Source organism: Hylobates moloch, unplaced genomic scaffold (assembly GCF_009828535.3).
Source record: "Hylobates moloch isolate HMO894 unplaced genomic scaffold, HMol_V3 SCAFFOLD_14, whole genome shotgun sequence".
Taxonomy (NCBI): Eukaryota; Metazoa; Chordata; class Mammalia; order Primates; family Hylobatidae; genus Hylobates; species Hylobates moloch.
In genome coordinates, this window is record NW_026652289.1 from 61,581,316 (window position 1) to 61,606,981 (window position 25,666).

Genomic DNA, 25,666 nt, shown 5'->3' on the forward strand with positions numbered 1-25,666 from the left:
CAGCGGTCACTTGGCATTGGATACAGGAAGGTCTTCAATGCATTCCAGCTGGTTCGAGCTGCTAGTCACTCCGCCGGGTGGGTGTGTTTTACCGGGTGTGCTCAACCCAAAAGTGCCACAATGTCCAGGCTGGATTTCAGCAACTACAACGTACATGCGAGTCTCTTTCGGTCTCTCAGGAATTGCACAACCTCAGCTGGGTGCGGTGTAATCCCAGCACTTTGGGAGGCCGAGGCGGGCAGATCACCTGAGGTCAGGAGTTTGAGACCAGCCTAGCCAACATGGCGAAACCCTGTCTCTACTAAAAATACACAAATGAGCCGGGCATGGTGCTACATTGCCTGTAATCCCAGCTACTTGGGAGGCTGAGGCAGGATAATAGCTTGAACCCAGGAGGCAGAGGTTGCAGTGAGCTGAGATCATGCTACTACACACCAGCCTGGGCAACAGAGGGAGACTCCGTCTGGGGTAGATGAGGGAAGGAACTGCACAGTCTCTCCTGGGCTATGTGCAAGGGCAGGTGGCTCCACTGTGTCTAGCGGCTCTGTGTGTACAAGGCATGCCCACCACCGGAATGGAACATCTGCGTGGCTCCCTCTCCCCTTCTCCCCCTCTCCCAACCACACACAACTCAGTACACATTCTATGTGGCAGCTGGGGTTCAATTCAAGAAGCTGCTGGTCTGGAGCCAATTTGGTCCTATAACAAATGATATGGGAAACATCTGGAGATGTAGCAGGAGAGAACTAAACCCTGCCCTTCATGGCAGGAGCACACACATCACATGTGGTTGTCACACAAAAATATTGGCTTCAGGGGTCTCCACTGGTCATCAGAAGAGGCATTAGTTCCATTCAGCCTCTTCTTGCCTCCCATGTGACTGCCTGAGGTGATCGAGGCCACTCTCCACCCTGCTGCTGGTGACATCTCACTAAGGCACAGGCCCTGCTTACAGCCTGCAGTGGTTCCCATCAGCCCTGACTAAATGCCAAGTGGTCTGGCTAGCTTGAAGGTCCACCACACTCGGACCCCTGTGTGGCGGACCCTCCCATCTTCTCCCCACTGGAGAGAGTGCATCCTCCAGCCACGCTGAGCTCCCTGGGCTGGACACTCTCTGGACTCCAGACACACTGAGCTCTTACTGTCCCCAGAATGCACCAGGCTGTCCTGCCCAACCCCCATGACTCTGCCTGGCACAACCCTTGCCCACTGTGACAGCTTGGCTAATACTTACACATCACCAAGACTCAACCTGGGGAAAAACCTGGACTGCAAGATGCTGCTCCTCCCCAGACCAGGTGAAGTGGCCCTGCTGTGTGCCTGGTGCCAAGCGGCATCTTCCATCAGGGCTTACACGAGATGGCCCAGTGACTGCTGGCTGTCCTGTCAATCTCCCCCATTATCTGTGAGCAGCTCAGACCCTCTTCTATGCCCTGCCCCTTGCACATCGCGGTTACTCTACAAATACTGGAGACAGAGAGAGGAGGGAGGGAGGGAGGGGGCAAAGAGGAAGGGATGGAAGGGATGAACCTACTAGCTGCTAATCAGTTAAGAATAAGAGCATGTCCCTGCATGACTGACCTGCGTCCATGCTGTGGTTCATCCGGTGATCACTGGTTTCTCCATCTTCACTCAGGTAGCCAGGGGGTGGGGTCTCTGGGAATCAGAAGGAAGGTGGTCCGTTAAAAGGCCTTCACAGCTTGGCTCTGAGACACCTTTCGCAAACACATCACACATGCACACCATGATGCTAGCATCCGTGGCTCCAGGTCTCGGAGTAGAGGTTCCAGCTCTTGGTTCTGTTGTCCTCGCCCCTGTCCACCTCTGACTCCCACTTGGATCATAACTGCCTTTGCTCACGCAGGACCGGATCAACTCCCAAGTCTGAAATGTGTACTCCTAGAGCCTCTGCCAGGCTAACTTATCCTGGTCCTTCAAGGTGAAGGTTAAGCCCCACCCCCTCCAGGGAGGCGTCCGGACTTGCCTCCGCCTCACTCCTTTCTGTCCTCTGAAGATCTGCAGGCTCAGACCCACCCTTTGGTCCCTACTATCTTCTCCTGTGCAGACTGGGTGTTATATTTGTTGTCTCTAGGGAATGTGTCCTCGCTCAGCAGTTAGGTTGCAAGTTCAATGATGGCAAAGACAGCGTGATCTATTTCTCTGAAACCTCCCCCAGACCCTGACCGAAGCCCTCCAAGATTTGCTCTTTGAACAGGGAGTAGTTGACTTACCCCCGGGACGCCAGGGCTACCCGCAAATGATCTGAGAAGGCTGGACAGTGGGTCTCTCCTTAACACTCTGACCCAAGCACACAGGCCTGTAGCCAACCTCAGCCCAGTAAACTAACCCAGGATGAACGTCACGTCCAAATTAGAATGCTCTAAGAGGAACGCAGCAGGATTACTGCCCCAGCAAGCAAAAGTGACTAGCCCAAGTGCTGCCAAGCACAGCTTTCCTGGAGTCTGAAAGTGCTGGTGATTCACACATTATTTGCATGTAAATGAGGGGCTTCTAAAAGCATTTGCAGTCTTTGACAGCAAAGCCCATTTCTCCCTGCAGAGTGAAAACTCAAAGTCACTTCAATTCCCACCCAGGTTGGAGCCCCTCACCGAGGCCTGATGCCCAGGCGGATTTACAGAGCCAGCTCTCGGCACTTGCTGCCTGGCCCTCAGCTCACTCCCCGCCTCTGCAGACCCCCAGTCTATTGGGACTGAACGCCAGTCCAGGCCTCAAGGGCGGTGAGAGAAACAGTGTTGCTATTTCCGCTTCCAAAATAAATGACTGCACCAAGGCCGGGCGGAAGGGTCATGCTGCTCCTCTATGCCAAGAAAAGCATCACTAGTGAGGGGGGAGCTGAGGTCATGGGTCCTCTCCCAACAGGGATGCGGTTCTGAGTCAGGGGCCCTCAGGCCAGAGCTGTGCGCAAAGAGTGGGTGAGCGGGGGACGGCCAGGGGGCAGAGATTGGGGCCACAGGACTGATGTCGGGGCTGACCGCTGCCCCTGCCTCCCAGGCCAGCCTGTGCCGCCCACGTGCCTACCTGGAATATTGCTCTGGGGCTCGATGCCTGCGGGGAAGTTAGTGTTTTCGGGGATGGAATGGCTGTAGTCGTCCAGTGGGGGGAACTCGGCCGGGATCTCTGTGTGGCGTGGCACCAACACAGGAGGTAGAACTGTCCGGGGGAGACAGAGCAGAGGTGGCTCAGTGTCGATGCCAGACCAGCACCAAAGTCCCCGCACCCCCAAGTGCACCGCAGACCCTAGGGGGGATGGGGAGCGGGGGAGAGGTGATGACCCCCGGCACGTGCTGTCCCCACAGGCGGGCCAGGCAGCATACCTGGTGTCTCTACTCTCTGGTAGTGGTAGGGATTCACGCAGACCTCGTCCTTCTTCATATTGAAGGCGAACTCACACAGCTCCATGGCCCGCAGCTCGTGGTGGCTGTGCAGGTCCGGCCATCGCCACAGGCGGCAGTAGATGACATGAGGGAGCCCCTTCCGATGGGACACCTGCAACCGGCCATCCAGGGACCTGCCAGGATGGGGAGGGGCAGAAAGAGAGGGAAATGTGGATTGCGCTTGCTTTCTACAGAGTCCGGCCTCCTACTTTCAGACACTTGGAAAGCTCTCCCTCCCCTCATTTCTCCTAGATCCAGAGGTCCAGGAGATCAGAGCACTGCTAGCTCTGAGTGCTGGGAGGGATCTCAGGAGAAGACAACAAAGGCCCCCTGAGAGGACCCCCAGCTGGCAGAGCAGGCCTCACCCACCAGTCCCCAGTGGGTTCCCCAACTTTGTACTGCTCTTCAGGGAGCGGCATTCCACGGGAAGGGCCCGCACTTCAGTTGTGCTTGGAAAAGGTTCAGGAGCCACTCATCGGCTTCCTACTCAGCCCAGAGGTGTGGAAAGGGGACAGGGCTGGGGAGGACAATGAGAGTTCTTCAGGCACAGATATGAGGACTACAGTGATCCAAAGAAGAGTGACGAAGTACACAGGCTGCCTCCCCTCATTCACTCAAGTCTTCCCTTGCACATTAGAAAGTCAGGGGGAAAAAAGAAAACTTGCCTTTCCTCCTTTTTTTTTTTTTTTTTGAGACGGAGTCTCGCTCTGTCACCCAGGCTGGAGTGTAGTGGCGCCATCTCGGCTCACTGCAAGCTCCGCCTCCCGGGTTCATGCCATTCTCCTGCCTCGGCCTCCCGAGTAGCTGGGACTACAGGCACCTGCCGCTATGCCCAGCTAATTTTGTTTTTGTATTTTTAGTAGAGACGTGGTTTCACTGTGTTAGCCAGGATGGTCTCAATCTCCTAACCTTGTGATCCGCCCACCTCAGCCTCCCAAAGTGCTGGGATTTCCAGGCGTGAACCACCGTGCCCGGCCCCTCCTTTCTCTCTTTTTTAGTTTTTTGTGGTGAGCAGAGAGGGAAAGAGGGAAATTAAAGGGATTTTTTTTTTTTTTTTTTTTTTTTACCTTTGATACAGGGTCTTGCTCTGTCACTCAGGCTGGAGTGCAGTGGCGTGATCTCAGCTCACGGCAACCTCCACCTCCCGGGCTCAAGTGATCCTCCCAGCTCAGCCTCCCAAGTAGCTGGGACTGCAGGCACACACTACTGTGCCTACCTACAATTGGCCAGTGCCGTGACCCTGTGTGAACCATGTCTCCTATGGTGATTTGGCCAAGCAGCTATGACCCGGTGCCCTTACCTCTCAAGCCAGGCCAGTGTGTGGTCCCTGACCAGCAGCAGAGGTTCAGGGAAGTTTGTTAAAAATGTACATTCTCAGCGTCTACCCCAACCTACTAAATCAGCATCTTTCCCTTTGTGAAATCCCCAGGTGATCTGCATGACGAGAGTCTGGGTGGCTTACAGGAAAGGACGACTGGGGAGCTTGGGGCGGCAAAAGCATCGTCAGCTATGGGCAAGGCTGGGAGGCAGAAGGCTTCTGGAGGGACGTAAAACTTCAGATAGTGTCTGGTATTAGACAGGTGAGGAGGTGCCACTAAAATGGAGTACCTTACTTAACACATATTTAATGAGCACCTATTATGTGTGGCACTAAGGATACAGTGGTAAGGAAAGAGACTTCACCATGAGAAAAGGCCAGCAAAGTGGTCCCTGTCTGCATGGACCCTCCACTCCACTGGGCAAGACTGACATTAATCAAATAATCACCAAAACCACTTTGGGAGGCCGAGGCGGGTGGAGAATTCATGGGCACTCTGTGAAGGAGGGGCTGGCCAGATGCCACCAACAGCACCAACAGAAGAGAGAAACAGAGGGATCCAATCACACTCTCCAAGCCACTGGCCTGGGAAGGGGAAAGGACAAACAAAGGTCATAGCTGGGCTTGGTCACAGGAACTGACCCGGAGCTGCTGACTAAGGGCATCTTGAAGGATGTAATTACCTTCCTCCCGTGGGGCCCCAGAACAAGGAAGCCCTACAGCTGAAAAACAGTAATTACCAGGCAGATCTAGAAGACAGCCTGGGACTCGTCCCTGAGGTATAAAAGAAGGACTGGCGGATGTGGAGTCATAAGACCTGGGGTCAAGGAGGGTTCTACTCTCCTAGCTGGGAGACACTGGGCAGCTCATGAGCTTCCTAGGACACTCAGTTGTCTCATCTATAAAATGGGGTATTCTGCCCCCCGACCTCATGAAGCTTGGTTTCCATTTGAAAGTGCTTCATAAACACCCACAAATTAGCATTATTATTCTATATCACAGGAGATACTCCCCAAACCCAGCCCTGGATAAGTAGGGTGAGCTGGGGGTTGAACAGGAGTAAAAGGGAGAGTGGGAAGTGGTGAGCGGGAACAGAGAATTATTCAGCTGTTCTCCTTCTCCTGCAAAGCCACTGGGTGCCCACAGATTAGGGAAGTGGCCACATTTGCTCTTCAGTGTTTGACAAAAGTCCCAAAAAACGGCCAGCTGGACAACATAGCCTCTTCTGCAAGAGAAGGCCTTGGAGAAAAGCTCAGGGCAGCAGCGGGGGAGAATGGGGCTGTGGAGGTAAGCTCCATCTAGGTGATAGAAGTGGGTGGCCCTCTTGCCTTGAAAGTAGTATTAATCATACATGAATCACTTGGATATTAATTAAACTTTTAAAAGCAAGGGAGCTACAGTAATCAAGGCAGTATGGTAATGGCACAAGGACTGACAAACGGATCAATGGAACCCAACAGAGTCCAGAAATAGTTACATATATATGGACAACTGGATTCAACAAAGGTCCAAAGACAATTTAGTGGAGCAAGGACAGTCTTCGACAAATGGTGATGTAACAACTGGATATGTAAAAAAGATAATCTTCAAACTACACATTGTACCCTATACAAAAACAAACTGAAGTGAAACTTAAAACTCTAAAACTTCTAGAAGAAAACAGGAGAAAATCTTTGTGACTTTTTGGGATAGACAATGATTTCTCAGATACTACACCAAAAAGCACTTCATAAAAAAAAAGAAATCAGACCGCATAAAGATTTAAGCTTCTGGTCTTTGAAAGACACGTTAAACGAACAAAAAGGCAAGCACTAACTAACAGAAAATATTTGCAACGCGTATATCTGATAATAGACCTGTTTCTAGAACTCTGAAAACTCAATATTAACAATTCAATCTTTTTTTCTTTTTTTTTTTTTTGAGATGGAATCTCGCTCTGTCGCCCAGGCTGGAGTGCAGTGGTGTGATCTTGGCTTACTGCAAGCTCCGCCTCCTGCCTCAGCCTCCCGAGTAGCTGGGACTACAGGCACACGGCACCGCGCCCAGCTAATTTTTTGTATTTTTAGTAGAGACAGGGTTTCACTGTGTTAACCAGGATGGTCTCGAACTCCTGACCTTGTGATCCACCTGCCTCAGCCTCCCAAAGTGCTGGGATTACAGGCGTGAGCCACTGCACCCAGCCAACAATTCAATCTTTTAAAAAAGAGATACATGATTTCAATAGACACTACCCAGAAAGATATGAAGACAACAAGCATATGAAAAGATGCCTGACAACGTTGGTCATTAGAGAAGCACAAATTAAAACCACAATGAGATAGGACTACATACTTATTAGAATGGCTAAAATTTAAAAGCCTGATCATGCCATGCGTTGGCAAGGATGTGGAGCAACTGGAACTCCCTTCCACTGCTGCAGCAAATGTAAAATGGTACAACTATTTTGGAAAACAGCTTGGAAGTTCCTTTCTAAAATATCTTATTTTGGGGGATACACAGTAGCTATACATATTTATAGGGTACTTGCGATATTTTGATACAAGCATACAATGTGTAATGATCAAATCTGGGTAATTGGGATATTCATCCCTCAAACATTTGGAAGTTTCTTAAGAAGCTAAAAAACCATAAGCCTACCATATGATCCACCATTCCACTTCAAAGTATTTACCCAAGAGAAATAAAAGCCTATGTCCAAAGACTTGTGCATGAATATAATGGCCCCAAATTGAAAACTATTCCACGTGTATTAACAGATGAATGAGCTATAACATATCCACACAAAGAAATACAACCCAGTAATAAAAAAGGATGAACTACTGATACATGCAACACTATGAATGAATCTAAATTAATGATACTGCGTGAGAGAAGCCAGGCATGATTCTGTTGGTGTAAAATTATAAGGTAATTTAAACTAAAGTAAAAGGCACACTAATCTTAATCTAGTGACAGAAAGCAGAGATAAGTCATTGCCTGAGGACAGAGGGAGTTACAGGGAGGGAGTAGGGATTGGAGGGAGCAATTACCAAGGTGCACTTGGAAACTTTTTTGGGGGTAAAGGTTATGTTTATTCTCTTACTGCTATGGTGGTTTTATAGGTATATACATATACCATCATTTGTCATACTGCACACTTTAAATATGCAAGGCTCATTATTTATAAATTATACCACCATTCCAAAAAAAGGCAATGGACTTAATAAGCCTGAGTTTAAATAACGGTTCAGTACTTGCTAACTGTACAAAGGTGAAAAAAATCACTTAGTGTCTTGGTCTTAATACTTTTCATCTGAAACACTGGCTGGATGTGGTGGCTCACACTTGTAATCCCAGCATTTTGAGAAGCCAAGGCAGGTGGATCACTTGATCCCAGGAATTCGAGACCAGCCTGGCCAACATGGTGAAACCCCATCTCTACAAAAAATAGAAAAATTAGCTGGGTGTGGTGACCCATGCCTATAGTCCCAGCTACTCGGGAGGCTGAGATGGGAGGATTTCTTGAACCCAGGAGGTTGAGGCTGCAGTGAGCTGTGACTGCACCATAGCACTCCAGTCTGGGTAACAGAGTGAGAACCTGTCTTAAGAAAAAAAAATTCTTTTCCCCCAGAGGGATTAAAAAAATTTTAAAATGAAATATTAGTAAGAACACTCAATATTAACAATCCAATTTTTTAAAAAAGAGATATATGATTTGAACAGACACTACGCAGAAAGATATTCCAGAAAGTGGCAGGAATCTATTGTCAGTATTGTCATGTAACTATTACTGCCTCTTTACTATGATAGTGCCTGGCAAAGTAAGGAACACGGTAGGTCCTCAACAACACATCTCTTTCCCTGCTTCGGCCATCTGGGTGCACAGTCAGCAGGGTCACAGTGAGTCCTCATGTCTGTCTGGTGCTTTGAATTTTCACAAGGCTTCTGTGTTCCTTATCTCAGATCATTCTCACCACAACGCTGTGTGGATAATAAGGCACATCTTACAATGGTACCACCTCACTGTACACCCATACCTTGGAGAGGCAAAGTGCATGTCGCAGGATCACACAGCAGTCTGTATCAGGGCCATGCCAAGTGGCCAGCACTCCTGGCTGCCAGGCTGGGTTCTGATAGCAAGAAGACAGGCACCTTTCACTCTCCAGCTCGTGAGCACACGACCACCAGTCTGGCTTGGCATTACTTCCTAAAAGTCATCTGGACCATGCCCCTGCTTCTCTGGGCCATGCAATTCCCAAACTCACGACAGGTAAGACATGTCATTCACTTTTTACGCATCAGCAACAACTCCTCTTGGTTCGGAGTCTGGGCTGCCCAGAGCCCTGGCATTGTTCTTTCTTTCTCCCTCTGCCCCACTCAAAAATATATAGCAATCCTTACCAAAATAATAAGAGTGAATTGGGAGTTTCAGCTTCTGGATTTAATATAGCTGATGTGTCCCAAGCCTTATAGGGCACTGGGCCCATTAAGTAAATCCAATAAATAAGTCTTAATTCTGAGCTGATGTTACCATAAATATGCTTGGGTGCAGAAAATGGTCTATTTATGACCCACTCTTCTCCCTGGCCCAGCCCTTCCTCCCAGCCCAAGACCAGCTGCTGGCATTAGGAGGACAGTCTCAGGAACCTGCCATTGGGCCTCCTCCCCATCTATGACTGAGATCTCTCCCACACCCACTGGCTTCCTGATGAGAGACCCCCAAAGGTCGTTCTCTAGCAACTCCCTCAAGTTCCTCTGACAGAAGGTTTTAATCCTTAAATATATTCTTCCCTAGCAGAACAATTTCCTGTGGCAGGAAATTAGGTTTCCTCCCATTGGCTTCAAGTGGGACCCGTAAAGTGTCCCAAAATGGTGGTGAGAGCCACAGCCAAGGACGTGGCCATGCCAGAGCCCAACGCTGATGGTGAAGGTGAAGCCTGCCAGAGTGCACCCCAAGGACAGAGGGTGGGGCTGGGGCCCACCTCATGCCAAGTGCTACTCACGTCTGCACTTCCACCGGTCAGCCACTCACAGCCATTTGTGGGATAACACAGAGGCTGGGGAGAAGGTGAGGAGCACAGCACATACGTTCCAGAAACATGCCAAGATCTCTTCAACATGAACTACGTGCCAGGCACACGACAGCTATGTGAGCATGCAGAAACGGCAACACCCCCAGGACCCTTGCCCAGCTCAGAGAACTCAGGAGGCTTGCCCAAGGTTATATAACTTGCAAATGGCAGAGCCAGAATTCAAACCCAGACCAGGGCTGATACATGGGAGATAGGGGCAGGTAGGATGAACAACGCTTTTTCTGTCATCCCATGCTGCATCACCATTACTAAAAGTGACCATTCATCAATCACTGCATAGTTATTGAACACCTACCATATCCCAAGCACTGTGCCAGTTAACTGGGCCATAGAAGTGAACAAAGAGTAAATTTGTTAACATTATCATATTTCAGTTGAAACCTATTTTATTTAATACACACACATGCTCTTAATACTGAACTTTCTAGTCACTTTCAGACAAACTTTCTTTTTCAACTTGCCCATTGAGTAGTAATAGTAACAACAGAGGTGGAAATGACTGCTGCTATGTGCCAGGTACTGTGTTGGCCACTTGATGACTGTGACAGAGTGAATTAGTCACCCCTCTCCGCAGCCACACTTTTTGCTCTGTGGCTCTGCCACTCCTCCTACTATGAGTGGCATGTATTTTCTTGTCCCGTGACTTTGGGGTAGACTATTGACTTGCATTGGCCAGTGGAATGTGGGCAGAAGGGACAGACTGCCATTGTATGTCTCTACCTGTCCTCTTGTACCTTTGCCATCATCATGGGACCTCCCTCTCCCACTCGCCCACCCCCAGGCAGCTACTGCCCCATAGGCTGGGCCCAGAAATGAAATGTGGAGCCGACCTAAGCCAAATCTGTGGCAAGGAACCAAGCCCAGGTAAGCCACAGAAGCATGAGTGAGCATAAACAATGGATTTAAGCTGCTGGATTTTTAGAGTGCTTTGTTACGCAACACTAGCTGACTGATGCACTGACTCCACCACCAGTTTTCCCAATTAACTTGTAAGTATCATTATCTCCACAGATGGATTGAGAAACAGAGCACCTGAGAGGTTACCCAACTTTCCTAACTTTTCCCAGAGTTAATATAAAGTGAAGCCAGGCTGCGTGACTCAGATTCTTTTCCCTAATTCTAAATGGGGCATACCCCTATGCCCAGATCTTGAAGCTGGATAAGACTTAATCATTTCAGAAGGACAACCTACCTAGAGGCCTTGGAGTCAATTTGCATAAAATGTGAACTTACCCCCAAATACTCATCTAATATTCATTTTTTCAAAGTAGCCCCAAGTAGCATATTAATAACTCAAAAACCAAACCTCTGGCATACATTTCGCCTCAATTTATTCTATATCTTTACATTTCCCATCTGCTATGTTTAATGGACAAAAAGGAGCTGTTTTAGATCTTGGGGTTGCCAGTGAATGTCCTGAACCCACACTGGTACATACACACATGTTCCCAGAACATACATGCTGTAGCAAATATGCCCATCTGCCCTCATAGTTTCATATCCTCCCCATCTCTTTCCCTTTGACAGCAGTCAAGCTACCCTACTATCCCCATGTTCACTCACCTGCAATTAAAATTTTTTTTTTTTTTTTTGAGATGGAGTTTCACTCTTGTCACCCAAGCTAGAGTGCAATGGCACAATCTTGGCTCACTGCAACCTCTGCCCCCAGGGTTCAAGCGATTCTCCTCCCTCAGCCTCCTGAGTAGCTGGGATTATAGGCGTGCGCCACCACACCTGGCTAAATTTTTGTATTTTTAGTAGAGATGGGGTTTCACCATGTTGGCCAGTCTGGTCTTGAACTCCTGACCTGTGATCAACCCACCTCAGCCTCCCAAAGTGCTGGGATTACAGGCATGAGCCACCGTGCCCGGCCCTAAAATCTTTATACTGTACTTAAATTTTGCATTCTACATGGGTTTTTTCTTTTTTTCTGGTTCAAAATAAAAGCAAGACCTGAGTGACTTCAAGTTTGGGTGAAGTGCTCACTCCATCAGACCTTCTGGGAAGGCAGAAAAAAAATCTGCTCGTGGCTTGAAAGTCTCCTTGCATCAGTTCCATTTGGCCTTTGAACTATAAGCTCACCTTGAGAGCTCTCTTTCTGCTGCTCTTTAATACACAAGTATTAGAACATGCCTTTATTTCTTCCATGCAATGGACCGTCCCAGGATAACTGCTTAATAAAGGAACAAATAAGAAAGCCCTGAAAACACCGTCTGCCAAGAGGGATGTTTGATTTGGGGGTTCACTTATTCCCTTTGGTATACACAGTCAAATCCAAAGCATCCTTTGTTCTGGGCAGAAGTTCTTCAGGGAGTTATGGGCCCAGTTCCCTGGGTGTATGTGACAAACCACAGAGGCCCAATGTTCAGAAAACAAAATGTCCTGGTGAGGCGACACTGGCTAACTCTATGTCTGCCTGAAAACTCACTTTGGAGAACTGTGACAGCTGACCCTTGAGGAACCTTGAGGGCATCTGGTCCAATCCCTTCATTTTGGGGTTGAGGAAACAGACTCTGATGCATTAAGATCCTTGTTCAAGATCTCAGCAAATTACTGGAGTGTGAGAAGGAGGCCTCACGATTGCCTCTTTCCTTGCAACCAAGCTGGTATTGCCAACCTTCTTCCAATGATGTTTGTAAAACACATGTGCGTCTACTTTCCTGCTTTGGTAGGTTAAGAACAGCAAGACAATTTTTTCTTTGTTGTATTGAATCTTAAGTTGCCTGAAGGTCTTTAAGATGACAAGTGTTTTTTATTTTTTTTAAAAAAGAGACTGAGCAGTTGTTGACTCTGCTTGAAAGACATATAATTTGATTATATTACGATTAGTGGTAGTAAAAAAAAATTAGCCTATAATTGTAATTTTCTAAAGCTTGGAATCAAAGAGTTACAAACAAAGGGAACTCGGGATGTACACTGAATATACTACATCCCGGCATTTTCAAAGATTTTTAAAACTGTTGTTGTTTATTTAAACTTCATTTCCAACATTAGCCTGTTCTTTTCATTTGGTGCCACAAAGAAATCTAGTGAGGTCAATCAAGTATGTGGTTGGCCAGGTTCTAGATAATTGAGGTCTCACTGCAAGTTCTACCACAGTGACCATGTGCTCTGCCTCTAGCTCAGTTTCCTGAGTGTTCTCAACAAGTTCTGTAAGTGTGCTAAGCATGTTTTTGAATGTTCCAGTTTAGATTGGCCATGAAGAGCTGAAAACAGGATTTCACAACCCTTGATACCAGTCACTAAAAATTGCCACCAAGAACAACTCAATTTTCATCTGAACTTATAAATGGACAATATCTAGTGCTTTGGGCATGAATGCTGCCAGTCTAGGGGGAAACCAAATAAAATGCCAGGCTGCAGCCCCGTATGCCATCCTCCAGACCAGCAGCTGGCCTCTTCTTCACTTCTCCCCATTATATTTAGTCCTCTCTTTCTCTCTGCTAGTTCTCCAGAATAGCCGGCTCAGGTCCATGACAAGTGCCCCAGGCAGATGGTGCAGCCTGGGCAGGAGCCACAGAGGTTGCAGGAGGCTCCTGGGCAGACCCTTGGAGGAGGAAGCCAGGAAACACCTTGCCTTATCCTTGGGAGGGCTGGACTCCACTGGAAACACACAAAGATCGCCTAGACCTTGGGCCATCCCACCTCCCAAGGGCCATGGGTGGGCACAGAATGTGTACTTTCTGGAAAAGAAGGTTGGTTACTGGAGAAAGTTCAGCTTGATGATAATTATCTCTAAAGCACGCAGACACTGAGAACTTTTCAACACCAGGCTATGGATTTGGCGAGGCCCAGAGTTTCCCAAGGTTGGCACTACTGATGTTTTGGGCTAATCTTTGTTGGGGGCTGGGGGGCCGTCCTGTGTAGAGACATGTATAGAATGCTTAACAGCCTGTCTGGCTTCCTCACACTGGATGCCGCTAGCACGCCCACCTGCAGCTGTGACAACTGAAAAAAAACACCTCTAAACATTGCCAAATGTCCCCTGGGGGGCAAATCTACTCTCTTCCCTCCCCTTGAGATCCCCCTAGGCTAAGGAAATGCTCTGAGATGAACAAGATACAGGAAAACAGAAGGAATTCCCACCGCCAACCCGCCCCCCCCCCCAAGACGGAGTTTCGCTCTTGTTGCCTAGGCTGGAGTACAGTGGCGTGATCTTGGCTCACTGCAACCTCCAGTTCAGGTGATTCTCCTGCCTCAGCCTCCTGCGTAGCTGGGATTACAGGCATGCGCCACCACACCTGGCTAATTTTTGCATTTTTAGTAGAGATAGGGTTCCACCATATTGGCCAGGCTGGTCTCAAACGCCTGTCCTCAGGTGATCCACCTGCCCCAGCCTCCCAAAGTGCTTGGATTACAGGCGTGAGCCACTGCGCCTGGCCAAACAGAAGCAATTTACACCTCAGAGCAAGCGTTTACCCAGCACTTCTCACTCAGTAACTCATTGGATAAAGGTATCCTGCAGGCTGAGTATCTCATCACTCCCATTTTACAGATGAAAAATTTTTGATGCTGAGCGACTTGCCCAAAGTCACCCAGCAAGGAACAGTGCCTGGGCTTGAACCTAGATGTTCCACTCCAAACTCAGTTCTCTATGAGTACAAAGCACACTGGGTTTAAATCAGCACAGATTCTCTTCTGGCTCTGGTGAGAGCCCCTCCCTTCCCCCATGCAAACAAGACGGTTAAATATTGAAGGAGAAGGAGGAGGAGAGTGTTTAGGGCTTTTCTATTTAATAGCTTTGGTCTTCACAAACTTTGTTCTCCAAGCACCAAGTTGATGGGGATTGCTTTTTCTTGAGTGTCGGCAGGATCATAGAACTTTCAAGTCACAAATAAAAGATGCTACAAAGATCCGGATTGGTCTGTGACTACTGAAGAAAGGGAAAAATTGCCAGGCTTCACAGAATCTTCTGGGTGGCCATTTCACTCTGCTGAAAATAGGCCTGACAATGGTTTACGTTTTTTTAAGAGATCACTCATGGACCCATTCAGCATACTCGCAGCCCTTGGCAACGTTCTGATGGGCTTAAGGCAACAGCGGACTTCACCTCAGCCTTCATTAAAATCCCTCACCCCCAAGGCTGACCTCCAACAATACAGGAAGCTTGAAATGGAGTCAGTCACAAAGCCAGCTGTGTTTAGACCCATCTTCTCATTCTGGGTGATCTGGGCCTCTCGCTCGGCAGCCGGCCTGTTCATGTAGCCAACACTTAGAGTCTCTCTGTTTCCAAACTACTTTGGGTAATCGAATTAATTTGCATTGTCAGTTTGAGGGAGAAGAAAATAAAATGCCCATAGGACAGAAAGGATTCCTTCATTCTATGACAACATGATGCTCCATTTGGTGGAAACAAAAATGAGTATTTAGGTAAAAACATTTATCAGCCCCAAAACTCTAACTTTGTAAAAACAGAATAGAAGATACTAGAGGCTGAAAAGGGTAGAGGGAATAGAGGGATGGGGAGAAATTTGTTAAAGGTCTCAAAATTACAGCTAAAGAGGAAAAATCAGTTCTAGTGTCCTATACCACTGTAGGATGATTATACTTAACAATAATGTATTATATAGTTTCAAATATCTAGCAATCATATATTACAATAACATTATTACATAGTTTACAATTATGTAATATATGATTGTTACTATGTATAATCATATATTACATAGTTTCAAATAGGAGGATATTGAATGCTTATATAGTAACATACATAGTAACATTCATATATTACATAGTTTCAAATAGAAGGAGGATATTGAATGCTTCCAGCACAAAGAAATGATAAATGCTTGACACGATGGAGATGCTAATTAACCTGATGTGATCACCATAATGACATTAATATGTATCAAAACATCACTATGTATCCCATGAATATGGACAATTATTTGTCAATTAAAAAAATCAAATATTTTTCAAAAACTCTAACTTTGGAGGGAAAGGTAAAAAGAGAAAATGGGCTGGGCACAATGGCTCATGCCTGTAATCCCAGCACTTTGTGAGGCTGAGGCGGGTGGATCACAAGGTCAGGAGTTCAAGACCAGCCTGGCCAACATAGTGAAACCCTGTCTCTACTACAAATAACAAAAATTAGCCGGGCATGGTGGCGCACGCCTGTAGTCCCAGCTTCTCAGGAGGCTGAGGCAGGAGAATCGCTTGAACCCAGGAGGTGGAGGTTGCAGTGAGCCGAGATTGCGCCACTGCACTCCAGCCTGGGCAATAGAGAGAGACTCCATCTCAAATAAATTAAATAAATAAATTAATTAATTAAATAAATAAATAAATAAATGGGGAGAAACAGCTATTGGAGACTCTGAGATAATGGTTTCATCTTAGACCCTCTTCCCCAAAGAAAAGAAAACAGGCTTAGAGGTGGCAAGGTGGAACTGAAACACAGATCTGGGCCTTCCACTAATATATGAATGTCTTAAGACTGAGATATAAGGCCTGGCGTGGTGGCTCAGGCCTGTAATCCCAGCACTTTGGGAAGCCAAGGTGGGTAGATCACCTGAGGTTAGGAGTTCCAAGACTAACCTGGCCAACATGGTGAAACCCCGTCTCTACCAAAAATACAAAAAAATTAGCCAGGCATGGTGGTGGGCACCTGTAATCCCAGCTACTGGGGAGGCTGAGGCAAGAGAATCACTTGACCTGGGAGGTGGAGGTTGCAGTGACCCGAGATTGTGCCACTGCACTCTAGCCTGGGCGACAGAGCAAGACTCCATCTCAAAAAAAAAAAAAAAGAAGAAGAAGACTGAGAAATAGCTTTGCTCTCTTAAAAAAAAAAAAAGCAGGACATGGAAAAGTCCCCTCCCTTGACAACTGCAATTTCTCAAGTCTTATCTGCCTGCAAACCTCACTATTAGTTCAACTTCACAAAACAAACAATTCTTATTACAGGACTCTTAGTCATTCTGTTTTTCACTTTCTTCCACCGAGCAGAAGCCATTAGGTCTGGGTATCCTCTCTCTGCCCTCTTTTCCCAGACCTGGTTCCCAGCCTCCCGCCTCCTGCAGTCAGGTCTGCCTGAATCGGAGCACCATGAATCACTTCCCGTGGGCAGACTGCACGCTTGGGGGTGGGATTTACTTTCTTTCTTTCTTTCTTTTTTTCCTGGAAAAGATTCTCACAGACTTTTGGGGTAAAACAAGGGGAACCAGGCGATGATAACTGGCGGCCTTGTTCTATCAAAACAAATCTTAAAGTTTCCAAAGACTTACAGAAAATGTCAGGCGGGCATTCCTGACTGGGGGCGGGGGTTGGGGAGAGGTGAAGAGGGCAAATGAGGAGGTTTTGTGTTAATTGCACAGTTTTGACTTCCTTAATTATGAGTCACCGGCCAGAGAGATAAAACAATGTCACAAGTGCTGCATAACATGCAACGGGTCAACCAGGCGACTCAGTGACATTCACGCGGAGAGGCAGTGCCTCAGGACAAGCGCTCACTCCAGTGATTTTACAACAATTCCTAGCAAATGTCACACAGTATGGTTGGGAAAGGAACATTCCCCATCTCAGTCTTATGACATTTACAACTCAGTCCCTTCCTTTTAAAAGAAGCCCCCAAAGTCTTCAGGATTTGCAAACCTTTCAGTTAGCCACTGCTGGGTATGAATGGGGAGCTGGAAGTAAAGGAAAGGTGGGAAATGACCATGTTTCTTGAAAAAGTTAGTTTAAGGACCACGGAGTTAAAGAGGTACCTTTATGTGCAAAAAATGCAGCATTTGCATGACAGCAATTGCTAACGTTCCATACACATTCTCTTGCTTTCTGAACCAAAGCTTTACAAGCTTATATAAGCAGTTTCCATCCCAAATGGTAACAAAGAATGGGTGCCCTGTATATTCTGGCATCTGTACCCTGAGGACAGTTAAGTGGCCAATTAGCATTCCTTTCTGTCTAAGGGTACAGACCTCCTATTGTACCTAAAAATAAAAGGTTCTGGTTCATTGGGGGCAATTCACCTAAGACAGCAAAGAACCCCTATGGGCAGGAAAACAGGAATTCCACACAAGCAAGAAGGGAGGACTTCAGAGAAGCTAGGCCCACACTTACAATGCCAGAGTGGCAATAGCCCTCCTCGATTAAGCCGGCCTCATCAACTAAGTGGCCCTTGTGTGAAAGCTGCATCCCTAAAACAGCTACAATCAGGAACAAGCAAAGGCTTCCAGGTGAGGTGCCCTCCCGCTGGGTCCTAGATACTTACAACTCTCCCCGTTATCAGCCCACCCAGTCCCAGCTGAGATTCAGAGCACCTGCCCACCCACCACCTCACCCCCACTTCCTAGACAGGCCTGATTTACAGGCATAGAAACTCAAAATGCTGAACAGGCCCAAGCAGTGGAGGTAAAATGTTGCAGCCACAGTATCTCAATGTGGGGCTCCTGCACTCTTGGCCACCCAGCATAGTGAGCTGAGGTGCAGGTGGGGACAGAGCCCTCGGAGGTCCAATTATCTTCCAGCTCAAACAGTAACCCACTCTGTGGCTTTCTGCTAAGAATGATCTCTCTCCATCCTCCCCTCCTTGAACTCTTACAGTCCACTGTCCCCACTGTCCCGCACTCTTCAAATTCATCATCATCTAGCACCAAAAGCCTAGTATGATGAAGTGACTTCTGTGTGTTTCTGACTTCCCTTCCCAACTGTGCCAGGAGCTCCTTGAGGGAAAGGAAACCTAGCTTAACTTTGCCTGCATCCTGGATGGAGCAAGGGGCTTGCAGGTCACATTTACTCAGAAAATAGTAATGGTAATGGCATTATTAACTGATAGTGTGCATAGCAACTGGTAAGCTTCATAGCACCTTTCAGAAGACGTACGAAATAAGCAAAGATCTCAGGCTGCCCACCAGCCTTGTGAACCCGATCAAGAAGTCAAGCCTCATAGCAAAGGGATCCACAGACACACATTACCGCCATGGGCCCAATACCAGAAGTGTTCTTTAAGCAATCAGCTGGTCTTGAGAGGTGCAATTAAAAACAGCAGGGGAATGACAGCCACAGGTGCCAGTTAGGCGAAAGCAACCAGCGGGGAAGTGCAGGAAGCTAAAATGTTTTTGAATGAGGAAGCTCTGCCCACTTGCCATACCAGGGAGAGAGAGTCATCTGTGGCTAAGGTTGTAGGCAGACATTAAGTAGAGCGATTTGCAATAAACTTGCTCAACAAATATTTGTTAACTGGAGATTTTTATCAGTATTGGATTTAATAGAGGAGAAAGCACACAGATATATGCCCCACACTAGGGATGGACTGGAGCCCTGGCCGCTCACTAGATGACAGGGGTGTGTGTGGTCCTCCCTCTGGCTGTGCTACCGACTCATGGAGGAGTCCTCTTAGGTATGGATTATCTCATTTAAAAAATGATGGGCTCAACGGATCTCTAGTGTCTCCTCACCTTCTAGTACTTTCTAGCATTCCAAATACCTATGAAATACGCTAATTTGCAGGGGGAAGTGGCTTAAAGGTGTTCTGTGTCTATACTTCTCATTCCTTCAATGCTTTTAGGCACCTAGGGCCTTGGAGAAAACCTGAATCATAATATAGCAGCAGAGCAAATAAGTAATCAAAAATGTGGACTACCAACAAAAATTCCTCTTCCCTACTGTACATGGAGCAACGAACAGAAAGGATGAGAGAGAAAACTTCAGAACCTTGACTCTTTCTGCAGGTTAGAAGCAAACACAAAAGCCAAGTAAGCCCCAAACCCGACGCCAACATCAACTAAACAGTGGCAGTCATAGCTGTCATGTGGGATATAAAGGAATTAAATTGATTTCAAACGACTTCCTGAGAGAGGAGGTTGCTTTAAACCAGAAAGGTGAGGGAGGCTGCAGAATTACTGACCTCAAAAATTAGAGGTCATGGAATGAATGAGACAGGTAGACAGGTTCCAGACATGCTCACATCTGTGGCTGGTAGAATTGGACCTGGACACGATACTGGGGCGGGGGTGGGGAGGGTGGTGTGCAAATGTCCTTTTGCAGAATATTCCAGCCTCAGAACCACAGGACTTTGGAGCTGGTGGGGGGCATTTCACCACCACCTTCTTTTCCCCCCAAACACGTGAGGAAACTGGGGCCCAGGAAGGGATGGCATTTACCCAGGGATCCTTCTGAGTGAGCTCCTAGGTTGTTTTTTTTTCTACTCCAGGAATCATGACCCCAAAACTATGGCCCCAAATAGAAAACTCAGCTGTCGGCGTAACTGAACAAAGAAGCTAACACCACAATAAACGGCAGGAGCTTCCATCAAGAGCAGAAAGAACAGAGTGGTTTCTGTGGAGGAGCGGCTGTGCCTGGCATTTCCTACCCTGCACACACCCAGCTGTTGGGGCCACACTCCACACTGTAGCCTGTCTTTCAAGTCGGCCCGGCTGTCAAGCCTGGGCCCATCTCCCGGGCTCTGTAAACAGTTCTGGCTCTCTCTCTCTCTCTCTCTCTCTCTTCCCTCCTCCACTCTCAGAACACCACTCATCACTGGGGCCTGGATTGTTTGGTAACAATGGAGGGGAACGTTAAACAAGAGTTGACGACGGGAAGTGAATCACTGAATTCTCAAACAGGCTCTGTGCAAGGAGCAAAGAACGGTGGGAGGAGCCCCTGGCAGGGCCTGGCGGGGTGCAGGGGAATCTCTGGAGGCTGCTCTCTTCTCACCCCGCCAAAGGACACCCTTCCAACTCTGCCTGGCTGTAACCAGGTAGCAGCTTCATATGTCAGGCCCCATCTAGCTCCCAAATCACCCCCGCTACTTCCGAGTTTCCCTGGTGTTCGCTGCTCCTTGGATTAGGCAGGAGGGAGAAATGGAGAAAGAGCCTTTCTTCTACAAACACTGACCCAACTTTGTCCCCATACACCTTAAAAAGTCTGAACCTGAAGAGGCGGCTACAGGCTCTAACAGAAGGAAAAGGCTCATTCTTCTCTCCCCGCTCAGAGCATCAGCTACTTAAATGGAGATGTTCTCAAAGGAAAATATAAAACACAGAAACAATGTCTCTGTATGACCTGAGATTCCACCTAAGTGTCCGAGAGAAGTCCCTCCCCACTCCCCACCCCCAAACACACATCCCCTCTCCTAAGTCTGCACTGACTCCCACTCAACCCTGGTGCCATGGAACAGCCCCCTCCAGCCTCCAGACTACCCGCTCTAGGCCGCACCTCCACTGACAGCTGCTCTGGCTACGTGCCCTGGGCCCATAACCTTCAAAGTCTGGTCTCTGGCAGGCTGTCACATTTTATTCAAATGATGTGTAGGCATACTCTCTGCTACTCCAAAGAACAGTTGATCATCCAGTCTGTATTTACTACAGGCCTACTATGTGCAAGGCACTTGGTGAGTACCTCTGTCTTAACTTCCTTTGCAAAAAATCAAAGATTAATGGCTCAATCTAGGAAACATTTAAGATTCTATGTGCAGGAAGAACAGGGCTGGGCACCCCTTGGTATATGTAAATGTGTCTTCAGTTTTGCTTCATAGGCTCTCTTTTCACAACTAGTATTCCCACGTCTATTTCACCCTCACTGAGGAGTTAACACTGACCAGTTGCTTCCTAGAAGCAAGTTTTATGGTAAGCACTCTATATTTAAGTACTTTAATCCTGTAGGACAGGGCCTCATCTTCCAAAAGATGACAATGAAGCACAGAGAGGTTAAGAGTATTCCACAAGGTCACCCAGCAGGCAGGGGAGCAGAGCTGAACTCTGAACTCTAAACATGAAAGCCCAGCTTCTTCCCACTGTGTCAAGCTGTTGTTCTGCGCGCCCCAGCCGCCTTGCAGGGGGACACGGTGGAAACAACAGAAGACTGGAAATTGGGACTTGCATTGGAAAGCTGGCTCCTCTCCTTACCACCTGGGCCACCTCAGGCCAAGTGCCTCATCTCCGGGGGCCGATTTCCTCACTGGTATAAAGGGGCCATGTGAGAAGTGGTTCCTGTAGAGATTGCACATGAAGGCCCTTCATAAACCGAGAAGTGCCACACTGACATACGGTGTCACCCATCACCTTTCATTCACGAACCAGAAAATCCTGCCCAGTGATGTTGCCGAACATGCACTCCTGAATTTTAACGTTATTCCTGGAACAAGCTTGTGCAAGGTCAGGAGACTGTAAGATGTCAGAACATTCTAGAAACATCATCTGGGAGAATTATTTTGTCTTTTCTGTTTTTTGTTTTTGTTTTTTTTAAATGGCACAGCATCCTTGAGCACAGGATGAGAGATTAACAATCTCTTTCCCAGGCCTATCAAATTTTGCCAAGCCTTCTTGAAACTGCCCCCTTCGCGGACTGTGAAAATGAAGGTCTAAAGCAGTGCCTGGGTTTCCCAAGTCCCGGCTATGCTATGAGTGCTTATTCCTGAGTCACTCCTGCTTGCTGAGCCTCAGCTTCCTCACCTATAAAATGGGCAGGCTGGACCAGATATTTCCAAGGTCCTTTTTCTGACAGTCTTTGACTATTTATCAGGGGCTTACTGATTTTTCTTACACACAGTAAGAAGACTTCTTTCAGGAGAACGTGACTGAACAATGGACATGGAAAAGAGGGTACATTTCCAACTCCCCAGCAACACACTCCACTCTGGCTCTCTGGCTGGGGAAGAAATTCCCGTGGCAACCCCCTACCCCCACTCCCTCCCTGTGTGCCTGGCTTTGTGAGGATGAGGGAATCCACGAGGCTAACTTCCTGCCTGCACTCCAGCCCCCATCACGCAATCCTCTGAGCAGGAATCAGAGAACCACAGCAACCGCAGCTCTGAGATTCCAGCCCCATGCCTGGCTGTGAAAGACCAAGGGTGTGGAAGGCATATCTGCTGTGACATTGTGCAAAACTGGAAACGTGCATCAGGCCACAAGCCTGTGGAAAGCAAGACCTCAACATTTTTGCAAAGACAGCATAACAGCTGTCTTTGTGTCTAAGAACACAGCACCTCTATCACATGCAGGATATGGTGCACTAGTGAACTACTGATAGGCCCTCCTGAACACATCAACCACTGGCTAGGACAGGAACCTCTTCTGTGCCCTACAAGCACCATCAAGCCTGGCACATAGCAAACATGGTAGATGCTAAATATTATATTTACTGATTTAACTCATTAATTACGTGGATTTTAGGGCCAAATGAATTCTAAAAAAATTTCTTTCAAAGCACATGTTCAAAAAGAAAATACTACTTCAGGAGAAACTTTTAAAATGAAAATAAATAATCCCTGAAGATCAATAGACCTCCCTTTATATCCACACAAACAAATATCACCCAACCATAAAGTCACTACTAAAACACGCAAAAAGATGGATGAATCTGAAAATAATTATGCTGTGTAAAAAAAAAAAAAATCAGACAAAAGTCATACATATAGTATGATTCCATTTATATAAAATTTTAGGAAATGCAAACTTATGTATAATAACAGAAAGCAGATCAGTGGATGCCTAGGGATGGGGGCCCGCAGGCAAACAGGATGGTGAAATTGCAAAGAGGCAGGAGGAAAGTTTTAGAGGAGTGATGGACATGTTCATTATCTTGACTGTGGTGATGGTTTCATGGGCATATACAAATATCAAACTCATCAAATTGTACACATTAAATATGTGCCTTTTATTGCGTATCAATTATACCTCAATACAAACATTAAAGAAAAAAAAAAAAAAGGCCGGGTGCAGTGGCTCATACCTGTAATCCCAGCACTCTGGGAGGCCGAGGAGGGCTGTACTCCCAGCTACTCAGGAGGCTGAGGCAGGAGAATCGTGTGAACCCAGGAGGTGGAGGTTGCAGTGAGCCAAGATCACACTATGCACTCCAGCCGGGACAACAGTGCGAGACTCCATCTCAAAAACAAAAACAAAGAACACTCCCAAGGCTGGGCACAGTGGCTCACACCTGTAATCCCACCACTTTGGGAGGTCGAGGTGGGCGGATCACTTGAGGCCAGGAGTCTGAGACCAGCCTGGTCAACATGGTGAAAACCGTCTCTACTAAAAAGACAAAAATGAGTCAAGCGTGGTGGTGCATGCCTGTAGTCCCAGCTACTTGGGAGGCTGAGGCATGAGAATCACTTGAACCTGGGAGGTGGAGGTTCCAGTGAGCTGAGATCAGGCGATTGTACTCCAGCCTGGGCTACAGGGTGAGACTCTGCCTCCAAACAAACAACTCTAAAATTCTGATGGAAATGTGGATTTGAAAACGAAAAAAGCAAGCAAAAGCCTAGACATATTTTGCTCCAATAGACTGTGTCAAAGGTGTCTGCCTTTGCTCATTGTATGACAAACTCTAAATACAGAAACATTAATGAGCTGCCTTAATATGTTCTAATACAGTGTGACAAATAAGTACACTAAAGATTTCACTGAAAAGGTACTTATGTCATATCTGCCACAATAGTGTCTTAGCTATTTAGTTCTTTGTGCGAAAAAAAATCATAAAGATCTATTACTGAATGACTTGAAAAGTACCATTCTGGCTGACATGCTCATAACAACTATTCATCAGTGAAAAGCCTTGACAGGCAAAGCATCCCAAGGTGGGTCACCAAATTTCAAGCTGGCATTAGAGAATCACAGGGCTGGTGCACAGAGAGCTGGCTCTCCAGCAAGGACGTCTGGCCTGGCCGGGAATGATTCATTGAGCAAAAGGACATGCCAGAGAAAATGAGGAGGATGTTCCAACCCAGGAGTGAGTCGATGGGTATGCAGAGGCTGGAGTTGTCTCCTGCACACGGGATCATGTCCCTGTGTTCCAGCTCTACATGGGGTGCCCACCAGATGCCCCACAGGGCCCTTATCACAAACATCACAAGCCTATTTCACAAGCTCTTTTCTCCTTGAAATGTTGAGATCACTATAGCTCCACTGTTATTTAGCACAGTAGTTTTTGAATGTCTTAAGATGCCAGCAGCCTCTGCCGTTACCAGGCCTCTGGATGCCTCTAGTCTAGCCTGTCATTCCAAAACAAACCAGATGTCCATTCTCTGTCTATTCAGAAGCCTGAGAATTGGGGGTGGGGTACAGATCAGGGCACATCATTTAGAAACCCCTTATCTAGGACACTGAGCAGAAAAAAGCACTTAACACACTTAAGACTGACACTAGGGGAGAAACAAAGGTGGGAGCAGCATTAACAAGGTGAAAAATAGAGTTTCACCATTCCTGAAGGAAATGCTTTCCAACCCGTTGGTGATTTGTCCTCAAAAGTTCTGCAGAAAGACCTAGTTTATTGCCAACAAAGCCCCGGGGTCGAGTGTTTCTAGTACAATTCCACGCAAACCATGGAGGCACAGTAAACGTTCACAGATGGTGATGAATTCCTACTTCTGGCCAAGTGTACAGGGGAAAAAAAAAACCTAGCTATTAAACATTTGAACACTGACAGTTCTAGAAACAATGGCGGGGGGGTGTGGGGAGGAGACACACAAAAGAATGAATATACCAAAAGGAAATTAAAATCTAACAGTTTAGGAAAGGGGGTAAAAGAGCGGTGGATGACAGATGAGCTGGGCCAGGCCCCAGCTCCTCATAGCCTAGCTACGTGGCCTTGAGCAAGTGACTTAAGCTCTCTGTGCCTTTGTTGACTGAACAAGCCTGTGAGGTTTGTATGATTGACCCTAATTTAAAATTCGGAGAGCAGGAGAATGGAAAACACGAATGACACCTCACAGCATTAGAGAAGCCTTTATTCTCCCATACCACCCCCACCTCATCCCCAGGCAAACTGAGTTGGCCTCAACTTAGAGTTTATATGGGCTTTTCTGGGGCACTCAACCCCAAGTTCAGCTGCTGGAGGTAAGCCATGAACCAGAGCGGGTTTAAGACTCAGGAGTCTAATGGGTGTGCAAGGGGGCGGCCTCAAGGTATCGGACTTTCCGGGTAACGAAAAACAGCTTACAGATCATC

The 25,666-nt window shown here is 47.2% G+C and overlaps 1 protein-coding gene and 1 long non-coding RNA gene across 8 annotated transcripts in view; one reads left to right on the forward strand and one right to left on the reverse strand.

Annotated features, from left to right (window-relative positions):
• Positions 1–25,666, reverse strand: part of SMAD3 (SMAD family member 3) — a 128,449-nt gene that overhangs the window by 26,660 nt on the left and 76,123 nt on the right. For all 7 annotated transcript variants that reach the window (XM_032175740.2, XM_032175741.2, XM_032175742.2 and 4 more), the window contains exons 2-4: positions 3,336–3,529; positions 3,040–3,171; positions 1,582–1,656 (exon numbers count right to left, since the gene is read on the reverse strand). In XM_032175740.2, coding sequence (XP_032031631.1) covers positions 1,582–1,656; positions 3,040–3,171; positions 3,336–3,529 — 401 coding nt within the window. The remainder of the gene's footprint in view (positions 1–1,581; positions 1,657–3,039; positions 3,172–3,335; positions 3,530–25,666) is intronic.
• Positions 20,451–24,635, forward strand: LOC131381095 (uncharacterized). Its single transcript, XR_009209555.1, has 3 exons — positions 20,451–20,478; positions 21,256–21,346; positions 24,283–24,635. It is a non-coding gene; the product is annotated as an uncharacterized LOC131381095 (long non-coding RNA).